The sequence below is a fragment of the Homarus americanus genome, unplaced genomic scaffold (assembly GCF_018991925.1).
Source record: "Homarus americanus isolate GMGI-L3 unplaced genomic scaffold, GMGI_Hamer_2.0 scaffold2539, whole genome shotgun sequence".
In the NCBI taxonomy this organism is placed as follows: Eukaryota; Metazoa; Arthropoda; class Malacostraca; order Decapoda; family Nephropidae; genus Homarus; species Homarus americanus.
The window spans coordinates 948,186-961,772 of record NW_024725489.1 but is presented as its reverse complement, the minus strand read 5'-3'; the positions used below and the strand labels follow the sequence as shown (position 1 = coordinate 961,772).

Here is a 13,587-nt window from a genome sequence, read left to right as displayed (position 1 = left end):
ACCCTCACCCTCACCCATTAAGCTTCACTGAGAGATGGGAGGATAGGTTAGCTTATCTCCTATCTTATATATGGTAAACATGGGGTAGAGCCGCGTATTAAGAGGCACTCAGCAGGTAAATGACAAGAATGAGAGAGAGAGAGAGAGGAATGAGGACGTCAGCATGAGGGAGTGAGGTGGAATAATAGTGCCTGTCAGCTGTGTTTACTCCCATCAGCTGTTGACTCTCATATCAGCTGATACACACGTGATAGCTGGAGCTTTGGTAAATCTTTGACGTGTGTGTGTGTGTTTACTCTAGGGTAGTGGAGTAGATATCTTGAGGGAGAGGGGTAGGACTGAGAGGGGAGAGGGAGAGGGGTAGGGGTGAGAGGGAGAGGGGTAGGACTGAGAGGTGAGAGGGAGAGGGGTAGACAAAAGGAAAGACAGATAAATACCGATACAGAGATAAGGACAGACAAATTCACTGATATATAGAGAAACAGACAGTGAGAGACAAGAAACGAGAAACAAACCTGGAGGGCTGGGTGAGGGAGGGAGGGGCTGGGTGAGGGAGGGAGGGGGCTGGGTGAGGAGGGAGGGGCTGGGTGAGGGAGGCTGGGTGAGGGAGGGGCTGGGTGAGGGTGGAGGGGCTGGGTGAGGGAGGGGTTGGGTGAGGGAGGGTGGTGGCGGGTGAGGGAGGGGCTGATAGCACAAAGGTTTATATATAAGAGAAGGAAAACACAACATCTCTTATTTAGTCCCGCTGAGCAAAGACGCCATGTAAGTAGATGACTGTGTGTGTGTGTGTGTGTGCGCGTGTGCGTGTGTGTGTGTGCGTGTGTGTGTGTGTGTGTGTGTTTGTAAATACAGTCGTATGCTTGTATGTTTTGTTCATATATGTACTTTCTTTTTGTACATGTCTGTATATACGTGTACGAATCTATGTATATATGTGATGTGTACATGTGTGTGAAAATACCTACATGTGTATAACCCTTCAGTATATAATAGTCTTTGGCGGTAAAACATCTTTATACTGTATTGTTAACATGTAATTAAAATACAAAATAATAATCTCCAGTTATGTATTATTAAGGGAAATATTTGTTATTACTATCGCTGTGTAACTCGGCAGGTGGTGGTTGAGGATAGTGGTGGCAGTAGTGGTGGTGGTGGCAGCTGTCGAGAAGCCTGGTTGGCAGCCTCGCTTCCTTGGCCAAACTGCTCTTAAGGTAAATGATTCCTTCATCTTGGTGGACATTTTAAACCCTCATTTATCTATTATCTAAATATCAGTGTCTCTCCTTATGACGAATCACTGCATTATATAATCTATTCCGTATTTCCTTTTAAATTGTTGGTGTTAATAGTCTCGTGTGTGTGTGTGACCGCCAGCATGCAGCGTTCACCGAGGCGTACATCAGTGAGGATGAGACCTTGGACTACCTAGACCGCTGGACCATATACATCTCAACCTTCGACCCTTTTGGTGGGGTAAGTGACACACACAAGGGAGTTAAAGTGTAGGACTACGGTATTAAAACAACTTAAATTGAACAAACTATCTTGAAATATTTGGGGGGGAGGGGGTAAATTTGTTAAGTTAGACAGATTAAGTTGGTTTTGTTTGTTTCATCTTGTATAAATAAATTAATACCGTAGTCCCTCACCTGCTGATCAAACAACACTTCTCGTATCTTTATTTACCATAATTTTAAATAAGTTGAATGTTGTTTTACTAATATCTTAAATCATATTATGTAATGAAAACTAATATTTTGTAATGCATTGTAGAAGAATGATAAATACTTAATAATAATAAAGTCCAAGAGTACTATAATCTTAACTATTATTCTCGTAATTAACTCACCTGAGGATAGACTGTATTTGGAGGTGACTCGGGTGTGCTGTTTACAGGTGGATAACGTGTACAGGATGAGATCACCTGGACGGTACCTGGACGATGTGGCTTCCTGGCAGGTGGAGGTGATGGATAACTCTGCCTTCTGGCCCAATAACCCTGATTACCTGCCAAGTGAGTACCTATACCTGTGTGTGTGTGTGTGTGGAGAGAGAGGGAAAAGACGTTGAGAGTGTGTTACTCCTCAGGTTCCATAGGCGGCGCTGAAGGAGTGATCTGGTCGTCGGGGTTCCTGGTGCCGGGCAAGACGGAGGGACAACTACAGATGTACAACACCACCAAAGACCCGGTGCTCGGCCCCTACAACATCGCTTCCAAGGACACGGTACGACGAACACTCGGCTGGGTTGAGTTAGTGTTGTGGCCGAGTGCATTAACGGTGTAACCAACTCCTTACTCCTGCTGCTATCCTTGTCACGGCCTTCACCCTCCCCTTATAGCCATCCTTTCTGAACACACACGACGAAGATTATGTTCCTTTCCTTACCTACCCTACCCTACCTTACCTTACCCTACCCTACCCTACCCTGCCTTACCCTACCCTACCCTACCCTACCCTACCCTACCCCTATAGGGAACGTTAGATTAGCGTTAGGGTGAGTAATCATCAGTTGTTCCATGAATTAACTTCTAAGACGCAGTATGTGGCAGACACTGGTCGTAATAGTCGTGTGTCGTCCTGCAGTTGGCGTGGTCGTATCATCGGGTCGTGTGGAAGGACATGGATGTTGATGGTGATCTGGACGCCCTCACAGCCAGGTTCCATCAGCCTCTTATAGGTAAATCTTCATGTGTGTGAAAATATACATTTGGACATAAATGACTTATTACATACATTGGTGGTTTAACAAAAGCCTTCATTAGAGAAAGGTAAAGGAACATACAGTGAACATACAGATTAATGTAGGTGTTGAACAGCAAAAACGTAGTGTAGTAACTCCCTCCCAGATGGTGTTAAGAGGGACCTCACGTGGTGTAGTAGTTCCCTCACAGATGAATTACAGAGGCCTCGTGGTGTATTAATTCCCTCACAGATGTGTTATGAGGGGCCTCACGTGGTGTAATAATTCCCTCCCAGATGGTGTTAGGAGGGGCCTCACGTGGTGTAGTAATTCCTCCCAGATGGTGTTAGGAGGGCCTCACGTGGTGTAGTAATTCCCTCACAGATGGTGTTATGAGGGGCCTCACTTGGTGTAGTAATTCCCTCACAGATGATGTTATGAGGGGCCTCACGTGGTGTAGTAATTCCCTCACAGATGGTGTTATGAGGGGCCTCACGTGGTGTAGTAATTCCCTCACAGATGGTGTTATGAGGGGCCTCACGTGGTGTAGTAACTCCTTCACATATGGTGTTATGAGGGGCCTCACATGGTGTAGTAATTCCCTCACAGATGGTGTTATATGAGTGAGGTGTGGTTCCAGGCCTTCCTATCGTAGACGGATTAACACATCGCTGGTAGTTGGGTCTCACAGGCCGTTATCACTGGGTACCTGGGACCTCACTGTGTGAAAGGTCAACTTGGGTACCACTGTTACTGTTGAGTTGTTCTCACTGACTTAAGCACTGTTCACCACTGTTCACCTCTGTTTAACACTGGTTCCATTTCTTTCCTAAATGAAATAGTAACTTCTGGCGTGAACTTGTTGATATTCCGGTGGGGAGGAGGGTTCAGGGGAGGGAGTTGGTATGGGCCAACATAACAGTTGACCTGGCTGCTCCGAGAGGAGCGCCAGGTACGTCTTGACCCTTCGGTGGTCAGGATGAAGTGTGTGTGTGTGCGTGTGTGTGTGTGTGTGTGTGTGTGTGTGTGTGTGTGTGTGTGTGTGTGTGCGTGTGTGTGTGTGTGTGTGTGTGTGTGTGTGTGTGTGTGTGTGTGTGTGTGTGTGTGTGTGTGTGTGTGTGTGTGTACTTAGTTATGTCAATATTATAGTTGTTCAGTTACTAACACACTTCTTCAACCTAATCCCTCGCTCCATCCCCCATCTCTCACTCACTCACTCCAGGCTCGACAAAACACGACCTATTATGGTTTGAGAACACAGGGGCCGGGTTCAGCGAGGGGTGGCCGGCTCATGTGGTGTCCAGTGGTGGTCCTGATGTCCACTTCGCCCTTGTCACCCTCAGCGCCGGTGGCCGCGACTACCACTGTATCGTCGTGGGAGAGTTCTTTAACGAGAAGGTCTCTATCTATTGGACCGAGAGTGAGACCAACGACTGGACCGACCTGGACCTGGTGAGTGTCCGAGTGGCTTGGCGAGTGTCCTAGTGTATGATGAATGTCCAAGAAAACTAGGCCATCGTTGTGTCGTAGCTAAACTATAGTACATAAAGGACATGTCATCACCATGGTATCATTTTAAAGATCATTCGTTCATTCAAACAGTCTGCACCAACTCATAACACAGGTACTCATCCCATCACCTGGTCCCTGATCACCTGCAGGTTAAGTCCCGTGTAATTAATGAAAAAGCTGGCCAGGTGTTTGATGTGTTGGTGGACGACTTCAACCGTGATGGAGTGTTGGAGTTCTGTGCCACTGAGTTCAGAACTGACCTAGGCGTTGGTCAGGTCACCGTGTACTTCTTCCCAGATGACTTCAGGTATTAATTAATCCGTTCAGTTATTTACCTTGTCTATTTTGCGTTTCTGAATCGATGAAAATTTATTTATCAATTTTCTGTGTATCTGAATCGCAAATTTCTCTCTCTTTTTTTTCCCTAGGACGGACGAATTCCCTCACCTCAAGATAGCCGACGGGTTCCGCCCTAACCAGGTGTTTGGGAGTCCGACGATGTCCCCAGGTACCCCCAAGGTCTACTACCCCTCCAAGGCTTACGCTGATGACGTGGCTGAAGATGGCCTGTGAGTGGTGCTGCCTTTAGCGAGGAGGGGCTATTGTAAGGAGGGGAGAGACTAAGGGGTGAGGGAAGTGGGGGGAGGTGATTGTTTTAAGGAGGAGAAGGTGGGGGGTGAGGAAGGGAGAGGGGGAAGGGGGAAGGGTTTTGTTTAAGTGATAGAAAATATGGTGTAAGAGTTAATGGGGTCTCTCTCTTTCTCTCTCTCTCTCAGGCCACACAAGCCCTTCCTCCTGGTGTCTGGGGACGATGATGGCCGTATGTATGTCTTGTATCCCAACACTGAGGACAGGAACGACTGGGTCTACCAGAAGCACATACTTGTTGACACCGAGATGACCACCATAGGTAAACCTAACCTAACCAAATCTATATTAACCTAACCTATCTAACTCCAGCTAAAGTAACCTAACCAAACGTAACCAATATGTCCTTTATGCATGACTGACAGCATTAAGCAAAATATATGATATACTGTATAAAAAAAATTATAACAGATTCCGGTCAGACTCAGATGTGTCCCGGCTAGTTTATTGTGCACCCGGCTTAGTCCCGGCTAGTTTATTATGCACCCTGCTTACACTATAGTACACTCTCCCCCTCAGGCAAGATGACTCACGGTGATTTTAACGGAGACGGCTATGAGGAGGTGGTGGTCGCTGGCTACACCATCGGTCAGCTTTATGTTTACACTTACGCTCCCTAACTCCGACCCCAAGGACCTGATGACGTAGGTGTACCCAACTGCCTGACGTAAGAATAATTCCTATTATTAGTACTACCACGGTTTAATAGACTTATAAACCAAGTATTGTAAGTACTAAGCAGAGTGACACTTATAAAACGGCATTATATGAACAGTGCTACGAAAAGAGTCAATTTTATGTCATTTTTGTATGGTATAATAAGTCGGAGTAAAAACTACTAAACATTGTGTATTATATAGCGAATTAATTAGGTCTGTCGATACTTAAATTTATAGTGAAAAAAATTATCTGCCGGTACTTACAAACGTAAATAAGTATAAGTGGTTCAAGTATTTTGCGAGAGAATCATAAGTGACGGCACTTACGAACCATAATAAAGTTTAAGTTCTTATATTATTTCACATTTCCAGGGCCACTCACCTCTATGAGTTAACCTGGAAGTTGGTCTCTTACAAGGCGTCGCTGGCCAGGACCAACACCGCACAACATTAACTTGTGTAATCAACAATGTCCCAAAAATCACAGGAAAATATTTGTATTATTAGAGTTGAGAACATTGTTACCGTCATAAATATATCAAGTGAAGTGACTGGTGTGGAGAATGTGGTTACTTTATCCTTCGTTTCCTCTAGTGGTGGCGTCAGTGTTACTAACATTGGTGAGGTGATGTGGCTTTAATGTAAACAAAGTCTAAGGTAAGTAAATTTATGAAATAAAATAAAATTATGAAAATGAATGCACTTTAAATAGAAATTATTGTAAATTAGAAACTGCTTAAATGAAATTACAAGAGCCAAGTTAGGGAGGTGTTCCTTTAAAATACGTTAAGTAGAAAGTGTAAGTTAATAATTCTTTTCAAGTTGACATTACTTTTGCTCGTACAATATATTGCAATTGTGAATTAAATACTAAATACTAGGTTTTTCTATGTTAGGGAAAGATAATATTGATATTAGACTCCATATCAAGGTGAGATAGTTATAAGTTAAAACATTAGAGTCTTATGAGCCTTCGTGTGTTTACCGTACAGTCGCAGTGTGTTGTGGACCCCATATAGAGGCTATCTTACTTAAAACAGTATACGTGAGCCAATGAAATACAGTATCATGCCATTGCTTAACTTAGGATATATTTAACCCATCAAAAACGTTTCGTCCTCAAAGGGTTAAACCATCGTCATCAGAGTTAAACCATCGTCCTCAAAGGGTTAAACAAATCTAAAATGATCTTAATTAAAACAAAGGGAACTATTTTACTATTTAGGGAAAAAAACACAAAAATTTATCATATCTTAAATTGGTTTTAATACACGCTAAGATAAATGGAACTACAGTAGTTATATAAATTGCAATATTGACAGATTATTATTCCATATATTGTGAAATGGTACAGATCAACCTACCCTGCCATACACTGATGCAACGTGTAGCCACCTTGATCAGTATACTCAAAGGGTGGTTAGTATACTCAAAGGGTGGTTCATATATTCAAGGGGTAAAATCAGTATACTCAAGGGGTGGTCCGTATACTCAAAGGGTGGTTAGTATACTCAAAGGGTGGTCCGTATACTCAAGGGTTAAAGCCAGTATAATCAAGGGGTAATTAATTTCTTTTAGGACTTTTCATGATCTCTTGACCATAATCATAGGGACCACTAATTCAGGGTCCTCCATCTATGGCCTCATTTGACTCAGGGCCTGAAAGATACTGATCTGACGAGGATAATTAAGATACCTCCAGGGTCCTGTGCCCTCGATCTGGCCGGCCTCCGTACAAGAGCGGCAGCAGTGGAAGGCAACAAACTGTAGGTGACATTTCTTGAATCGCACCGCTGCGTTACACACGTCCAGCTTATCGGCACTGCCTTTAAAGTCACTATTCTCACAAGGTCTCAGTATTGCTGCAAGAGATAGAGACAAAAAGTGAGATAGATAGAGATAAAGGTGAGATAGATAGATAGATAGAGGTTCAGATTATAATCAATGTCCACACACGTCCTTAGTTGTGAGAGAGAGAGAGAGAGAGAGGGAAAAACGTCGATGAAATAGGAATAATGGATAAAGAGAGAGAGGAAGACAGAATGATAAATACATAAGTAAATATAATGTAAAAAATACGTTTGATAACTTACTGTATATTTGACTGTAAGTAAAAGTGACTGGGACATGTAACTGGTGTGATACAGACTGGAACAAAGTGAGAAAGATGTTAATAATGTTGAGTAATGTCTGAATGTCTTACCTGGAGCTTTGGTGGTGGTGGTGGTGGTGGTGGTGGGGGCAGGTTGTGTGTTGCTGTGGATCTCTGCGACTTTGTCCTCGACCGCCGCTAGTTTAGTCTCCATCAAGGTAACCACGTTTACCAGGTCCTCAGTGATGTCGCTCAAACTCGCGTCGTAGTTCGACACGTTTTCGGTCAGGACATTGATGAGTTGTGTCAAGTTGTTGGCTGTGTCACTGGTGTGCTCTGTGCAGTGTGTGGCAGATGTTTGGACTGCTCCTGACAACTCGTCCATCTTTTTGCTGTTTGAGTCGACGGAGGTGAGGAGTGCGCCTAAGGCTTCTTTCTGGTTGTCGGCTGACGCTATACAGCTGTTAGTCAGCAGGTGTTTAACTTCCTTGAGGTAGACAGCCTGCTGCTGGGCGTTGGCTGACAGTTGTGTTTGTGTGGCCAGAGACGATAGTGTTTGTTTCAACTCCTTGACGGAAGAGTTGGCCACAGTGGAGAGGCTATCCTTCATCTCCGTCAGTTCCGTCTTGGTGGCCAGGGAAGACATCTCCTCCTTCAAGTCGTCCATGGCGCTGCTGACGGGAGACAGTTCCGCCTCCACTCTACTGATGAGGTTATTGGATAATGTGTTGAGTTTATCCTCCATATCTCTAATCGTCTCATTTGCCTTCGTCGACACCATGTTGGTGAACAAGTGCAGCATTTCTGTTACCTTGGTGTGAAATTCGTCGGTAATATAGAACGGATTGGTCATTTCTCGGTCAGCACCAGAGGAACTTTCTGCAATATTCTTCTCTATGAGGTTGAATCTTGCCTCCAGATTTTGTTGTAGTTGTCCAAGAAGTATCTCCATTCTGTTCTCAATTTCTCTACTCACAACATAAATGAAGTTGGAGTCAGGGTTCAACGTATCATCATCTCTCACCACTTGTAACTCTCCCTCGAACGGGGCGCCGGTGTCTTGACTACAGCACTGACCCGCCACCAACACCAACATCCACAATATTCTCACCCACATGACTGTCTGTCTGCCTGTTGACTGGACGATACCTAACTGTTGTAGCTGGAGGCTGACTGTCACCCTTCAGACTCGACGCCCTCACGAAGACTGCCCTGCTTCTGCAAGCCCTCCTCTTCCTCCTTCGAGTCTGGCCGTGAAAAAAATTTCCTCTGCCAACTTTATCATTTGTCACTTCGCCCATGTTGGCATGTTAGTGACTCTCAAGGTCACCTGATGTGTTTAATAGACTAAGATATATCGTTAACCTTCACCACCTGTCCAAACAAAGGTCTTTAACCCTTGTAACATTACATTATGAGCTGACGATGTTGTGCTGAGGGAGACCACTAGCTGGCAACACCGTAACTGAAGTGCGGTTGTCCACGTTTTAGTGTTCTAAGAATTGGGGGATGAGAGGAGAGGAATGAGGGCAGTGGTGGAGGGAGGGGAGGAAGAGGGGAATGGTGAAGTGAGAGGACGAGGAAAAGGTGACGAGAATAATATGAAGAATCCCCAGATAAAGTTCATGGCGCTGTGAATGACCTTATTGTCGTTGGGAAAAACCTAACCTAACCTAGAAACAACAATGACACTCATCTTCTTGCTGTCATACACACTCACTCACTCACTCACTCACGCGCGCTCGACAAACAAGTAAACAAACAAAGACACGCGCGAGCTACAAACAAACCACTTCACTGCCCTTGAGTTTGGGTAATGCAAGACGAGGGAGGGAGGGGGGTGAGGAGGGGAAAGGGGGGGGTGAGGGGAAAGGGGGGGGGGGGGGGTGGAAGGGGGCACTCTAGGAAAGAAGTGAAGCTGGGTGAAAGGGGTGGGGAATTCTAGCTAGGAGAATCACGGAGAATGTGGGTGAGGAGACAGAGGCCGGGTGAGGGAGACTGTAGGTGAGGGGAGACAATAAGGGGTCGGGGTGAGGAGACAGTGAGGGGTCGTGTGAGGGGACAGTGAGGGGGGGTCAAAAGTAGGGAGACAGTGAGGGCTGACAGAGGGAGACAATGGGGGTGTAGGTGAGGGACAGTGAGAGGGTCGTGGGTGAGGGGAGACAGTGAGGGGCTGTAGGTGAGGGGGACAGTGAGGGGTCGTGGGTGAGGGGACAGTGAGGGTCGTGGTGAGGGGGACAGTGAGGGGTTCGTGGGTGAGGGTGAGGGGACAATTGAGGGGTGGGTGAGGGGAGACATAGGGGGAGGTGAGGGGGCGGGGGACAGTGAGGGGTCGTGGGTGAGGGGGAGACAGTGAGGGGTGAGGGGGTCGTGGGTGAGGGGGGGGACAGAGGGGTCGGGTGAGGGAAAAGCAGGAGGGGTCGAGTGAGAGGGACAGTGAGGGGTCTGTAGGTGAGGGAGACAGGTGAGGGGTCAAAGGGGAGGGGCGTGGGTGGGGACAGGAGAGCGGGTGAGGGGGACAGTGAGGGGTCGGGTGGGTGAGGCCGGGGGAGGGGGACAGTGAGGGGTCGTGGGTGAGGGGGACAATAAGGTTAAGGGGTGGGTGAGGGAGACACATAAGGGCTGGGTGAGGGGGGACAAGGGGTCAAGAGGGTCAGACAGGGGGGTCAGAGGAGACAGTGAGGGGTCATGGGTGAGGGAGACAATAGGGGTCGTGGGTCAAGAGGGGGACAGTGAGGGTCAAGTGAGTGGAGACATTAAGGGTCGGGTGAGGGAGACAGGTGAGGGGCAGTGAGGGTCGTGGGTGAGGTGAGGGGGGCAGGGGTAGTCAGTGTAGGAGAGAAAGCTCGCGGTTGTGACAGACCTCTCTTGTTTAATAGGCTCTAGCGGAAAATCTCCAGTGGGACACACACACACACACACACACACACACACACACACACACACAGGAAACCTGAAAGAATAGGGCAGCTGTGTTCCGTCAGTCAGTCACAGATTACCTCATCCTGTACAGAAAATTGACCAGTGGTCTAGGTTAGGTTAGGTTTTTTTCTTTTGACGGCATTAGCCGACCCGCACAGGTAATGACCCACATCAGGCCGGGGGCGAGAATATAATAATAAATAATAATTATAATAATAATAATAATATATATTATTATTATTATTATTACAACAATTAATAAAATTAATAGCAAATTAATAAAAATAAAAATAAATAAAAATAATAAGCATAAATAAATACAAAATTGAAAAAATAAATCAAGAGTGAGAAATTATATACATTACATATGTTGTGTTGTCCAAGTAAGAGAAACAACTGAGACCCTGCAATTGTGTGTAAATGAGGCAGAAAGTCAGATCACCAACCTGGGACTTGGTCACAATTTTCGTGATGCCATATGGCAGCAGGGTCTACCATTAGACAACACATTATGCTTCCAATATCTTCCCAGGCGGCAGTACCTCCCTGTTTGGTAGCTGCCTATCTATCTCTCTCTCTCTCAGTTCCTTCATCTACGAAAAAGTGAACACCACTTAGAACACGCAACAAGATCCAGAGAGAGAGAGACTCACTAGTGGAGGTTAAGTGCGTTCTATACGAAGGTCCGTAAACATGTATATATATGACTTCTGAAAAATGTGGGTAAAGTTCAAATTATACCATTATATATATATGCGATAAAATGAGACGAGTTACCCCAATTTAGTCAAGCAATCTGATATACCTGACACGTTACAGAACTAAGTATTGAAATAATACGTTACGAGGCATTGAAATAAGATAAAACAAATTATTATTACGCTTTTATTAAGGTTTTTGTAACATGTAAATAATATCGTCTTTAGTAAATGATTTTTGTTATATCTTATTGGTGGAGGAACCACTAACATACCCTGACCACAACCAGTTAATGCTAGTTTACCACAAGTTACGGTCCCTCTGTTTACGGTCCAGTATCTGCGGACCAACAAGATTATCTACGGTTCAGAAAATATATCTACGGACCAGGAAATATATTTCCCGACCAGGTGCAGGTCAAGTACGGACTAAGATATAAAGATGTTGGTAAGGACTACAGGCCGGGGTTGAGGTTGACGAGACGAGGGTAGTGAAGAAAGCGGTGGGGACCGATCTCGGGTATGTGGCCAGCGTCAGTGCACGTCCGGCAGCAATGGTAGGCCACGATCTGCAGGCTGCACTTGTCGTACCGCATTGCTGTCTTGCACAGGTTGGAGGACTTTTGGGCAGCGTGTGGCCCAACGAACAAGCTGTCCATGCAAGTGCTCAGAGTACCTGCAACAATGATACATGATTAGACTAGTAGTTGCAACAAGGACACAATGAATTAAAGAATCACTGAAACTTCAACAGAGGACATTAATAATACTTGCAACAATAACACAACAAAAACAACAATGACGACACGGACACAACACAAAAAATAGCACACTCTACTTGCAACAAAAACTAAGAATAGGGACAGCAAATGCAACAGAGTTAAGTTATTGTACTCGTGAGCCTGACTTAACGTACTCAAGTCCACGTACCCGGGGGAGTAGTACTCGTAGACTGAGGGATGGTGATGGTTGGGGCGACCTTCAAATTATTATTCAGCGCCTGTGTTATCTCCTCCAGGGCCTGCAGCCTCTCCATCATCATGTTCTCCGCTTCCTCAAGGGCCACTGTCACGCCAGAGAGAACATCGCCGTTCTCGTCCACTTCCTCCGTCAGGTGCATCAGGATCTTCTCCAGACGGTCCAGGTGGTAGTATTGACCCTCCTTCACCTCGCACTTCTCCACCACCTTCGTCAAGGAGTCGTACAGAGGCTGGAAGGCATCTAGTGACTTGAATGTCTTCCGGCTGTAGTCGAGGACCTCAGCGGTGGAGACGTTACCCAGGAGCTTGGTGATCTGTGCCAGCTGGTGGTTGACGAAGCCCAGCCGATGGTCGAGGTCGTCACGAGTTATTAAAGTTGTCTTCCCCTCAACAGCGGCCATGACGTGTGTGGTGGACTCCTCGACTCCGCCCTCACTATAAGTCATTCTCTTATTATTAACAGGCGCGTTAGTTCCAGCTTGATGAAGTTCAGAGTTTGTTACTAAAGTAGATATTTCTTCCCTCATCATCTTGACCACTTGTTGGGTCTCAGCGCGAAATTCTTGACGCAGATCATCAGCGTATGTCTGAGCCAAGGAAGACATCTTGTCCATAAACCCGTCCAACACATCTGCTGCTGAGGTCTTCATATCACTGGTGTTGACCTCGTTCACTGACACATCAAGGTCATCAGGATCCCCGCACTTGTGGCTCACCAACGCTTCAATCCTCTTGAGACGTTCTGTAATGAGTTTCTCCTGTTGGTAGATGAGATCCTTCATGGCCAGGAGTATCGCGTCGCCGATAGCTAAGAGACGCGTAGAGTCTGGAGTTTCGAGTCCAGCCACACCGTTACTGCCATGCTGGATGCTCTCGATGGGCCCCAACACGGAGGCGGTGTAGCAGGACCCCAGCAGGAGTAAACACAGGAGGAGCACGACCTTCATGGCGGCGAGAAGTGAGGCGCTAGGCTACGGGCAGCACTAAATAAACAAGAGCAGGGACAATGTGTCTACTGGGCATGCGTGGTGGTGGAGTGAGGAAGGCCCCCTTGAGGGTAGTGAAACTGTCCTAACCAGCAGCATCCTGTAGTGGCTGTACCTTTGTTAACTTGTTATTGTACCTATTTTTGTTGTACCTTTGCTCACTTTTGTTGCTCTTGTACTGTTGTTCATCTTTCTGTATCTAATTATCATGTCTCATTTTTCATTCTATTCTATGTAATTAGTGAAAATGGCGTCAACATTAGACTGAGACTCCACCGTACAGAGTGTGTAACAGAGCCTGCGCGTGCCCAGTGTCTGACCATGACATCAGGAGAAAGGAGAGGCCTAGCGATATACTCCATCAGATACAATAGATGGATGAAGAGATAGATATTCTGTAAATTC

The 13,587-nt window shown here is 46.0% G+C and overlaps 3 protein-coding genes across 4 annotated transcripts; 1 reads left to right on the top strand and 2 right to left on the bottom strand.

The window, feature by feature from the left end:
- The first annotated feature begins 696 nt into the window (after positions 1 to 696).
- LOC121864928 lies at positions 697 to 6,065 on the top strand. 2 transcript variants are annotated; one of them, XM_042364135.1, is made up of 12 exons: positions 697 to 762; positions 1,118 to 1,214; positions 1,378 to 1,476; positions 1,900 to 2,017; positions 2,092 to 2,228; positions 2,589 to 2,682; positions 3,908 to 4,137; positions 4,347 to 4,504; positions 4,626 to 4,766; positions 4,974 to 5,107; positions 5,365 to 5,489; positions 5,877 to 6,065. In XM_042364135.1, coding segments are annotated over exons 1-11 (1,311 nt in total). In that variant the 5' UTR covers positions 697 to 760; the 3' UTR covers positions 5,466 to 5,489; positions 5,877 to 6,065. The 2 variants fall into 2 exon arrangements, with proteins under 2 accessions (XP_042220069.1, XP_042220068.1); XM_042364134.1 differs by having other exon boundaries at positions 5,365 to 5,512.
- A 680-nt stretch (positions 6,066 to 6,745) lies between these two features.
- LOC121864929 lies at positions 6,746 to 8,839 on the bottom strand. The gene is made up of 2 exons (XM_042364136.1): positions 7,708 to 8,839; positions 6,746 to 7,366 (listed from the first exon to the last, which is right to left on the bottom strand). The coding sequence occupies exons 1-2, from the start codon at positions 8,711 to 8,713 to the stop codon at positions 7,140 to 7,142; spliced, it is 1,233 nt and encodes a 410-aa protein (XP_042220070.1). The 5' UTR covers positions 8,714 to 8,839; the 3' UTR covers positions 6,746 to 7,139.
- A 2,550-nt stretch (positions 8,840 to 11,389) lies between these two features.
- LOC121864924 lies at positions 11,390 to 13,249 on the bottom strand. Its single transcript, XM_042364124.1, has 2 exons — positions 12,147 to 13,249; positions 11,390 to 11,892 (listed from the first exon to the last, which is right to left on the bottom strand). The coding sequence occupies exons 1-2, from the start codon at positions 13,141 to 13,143 to the stop codon at positions 11,672 to 11,674; spliced, it is 1,218 nt and encodes a 405-aa protein (XP_042220058.1). The 5' UTR covers positions 13,144 to 13,249; the 3' UTR covers positions 11,390 to 11,671.
- Positions 13,250 to 13,587: the final 338 nt, after the last annotated feature.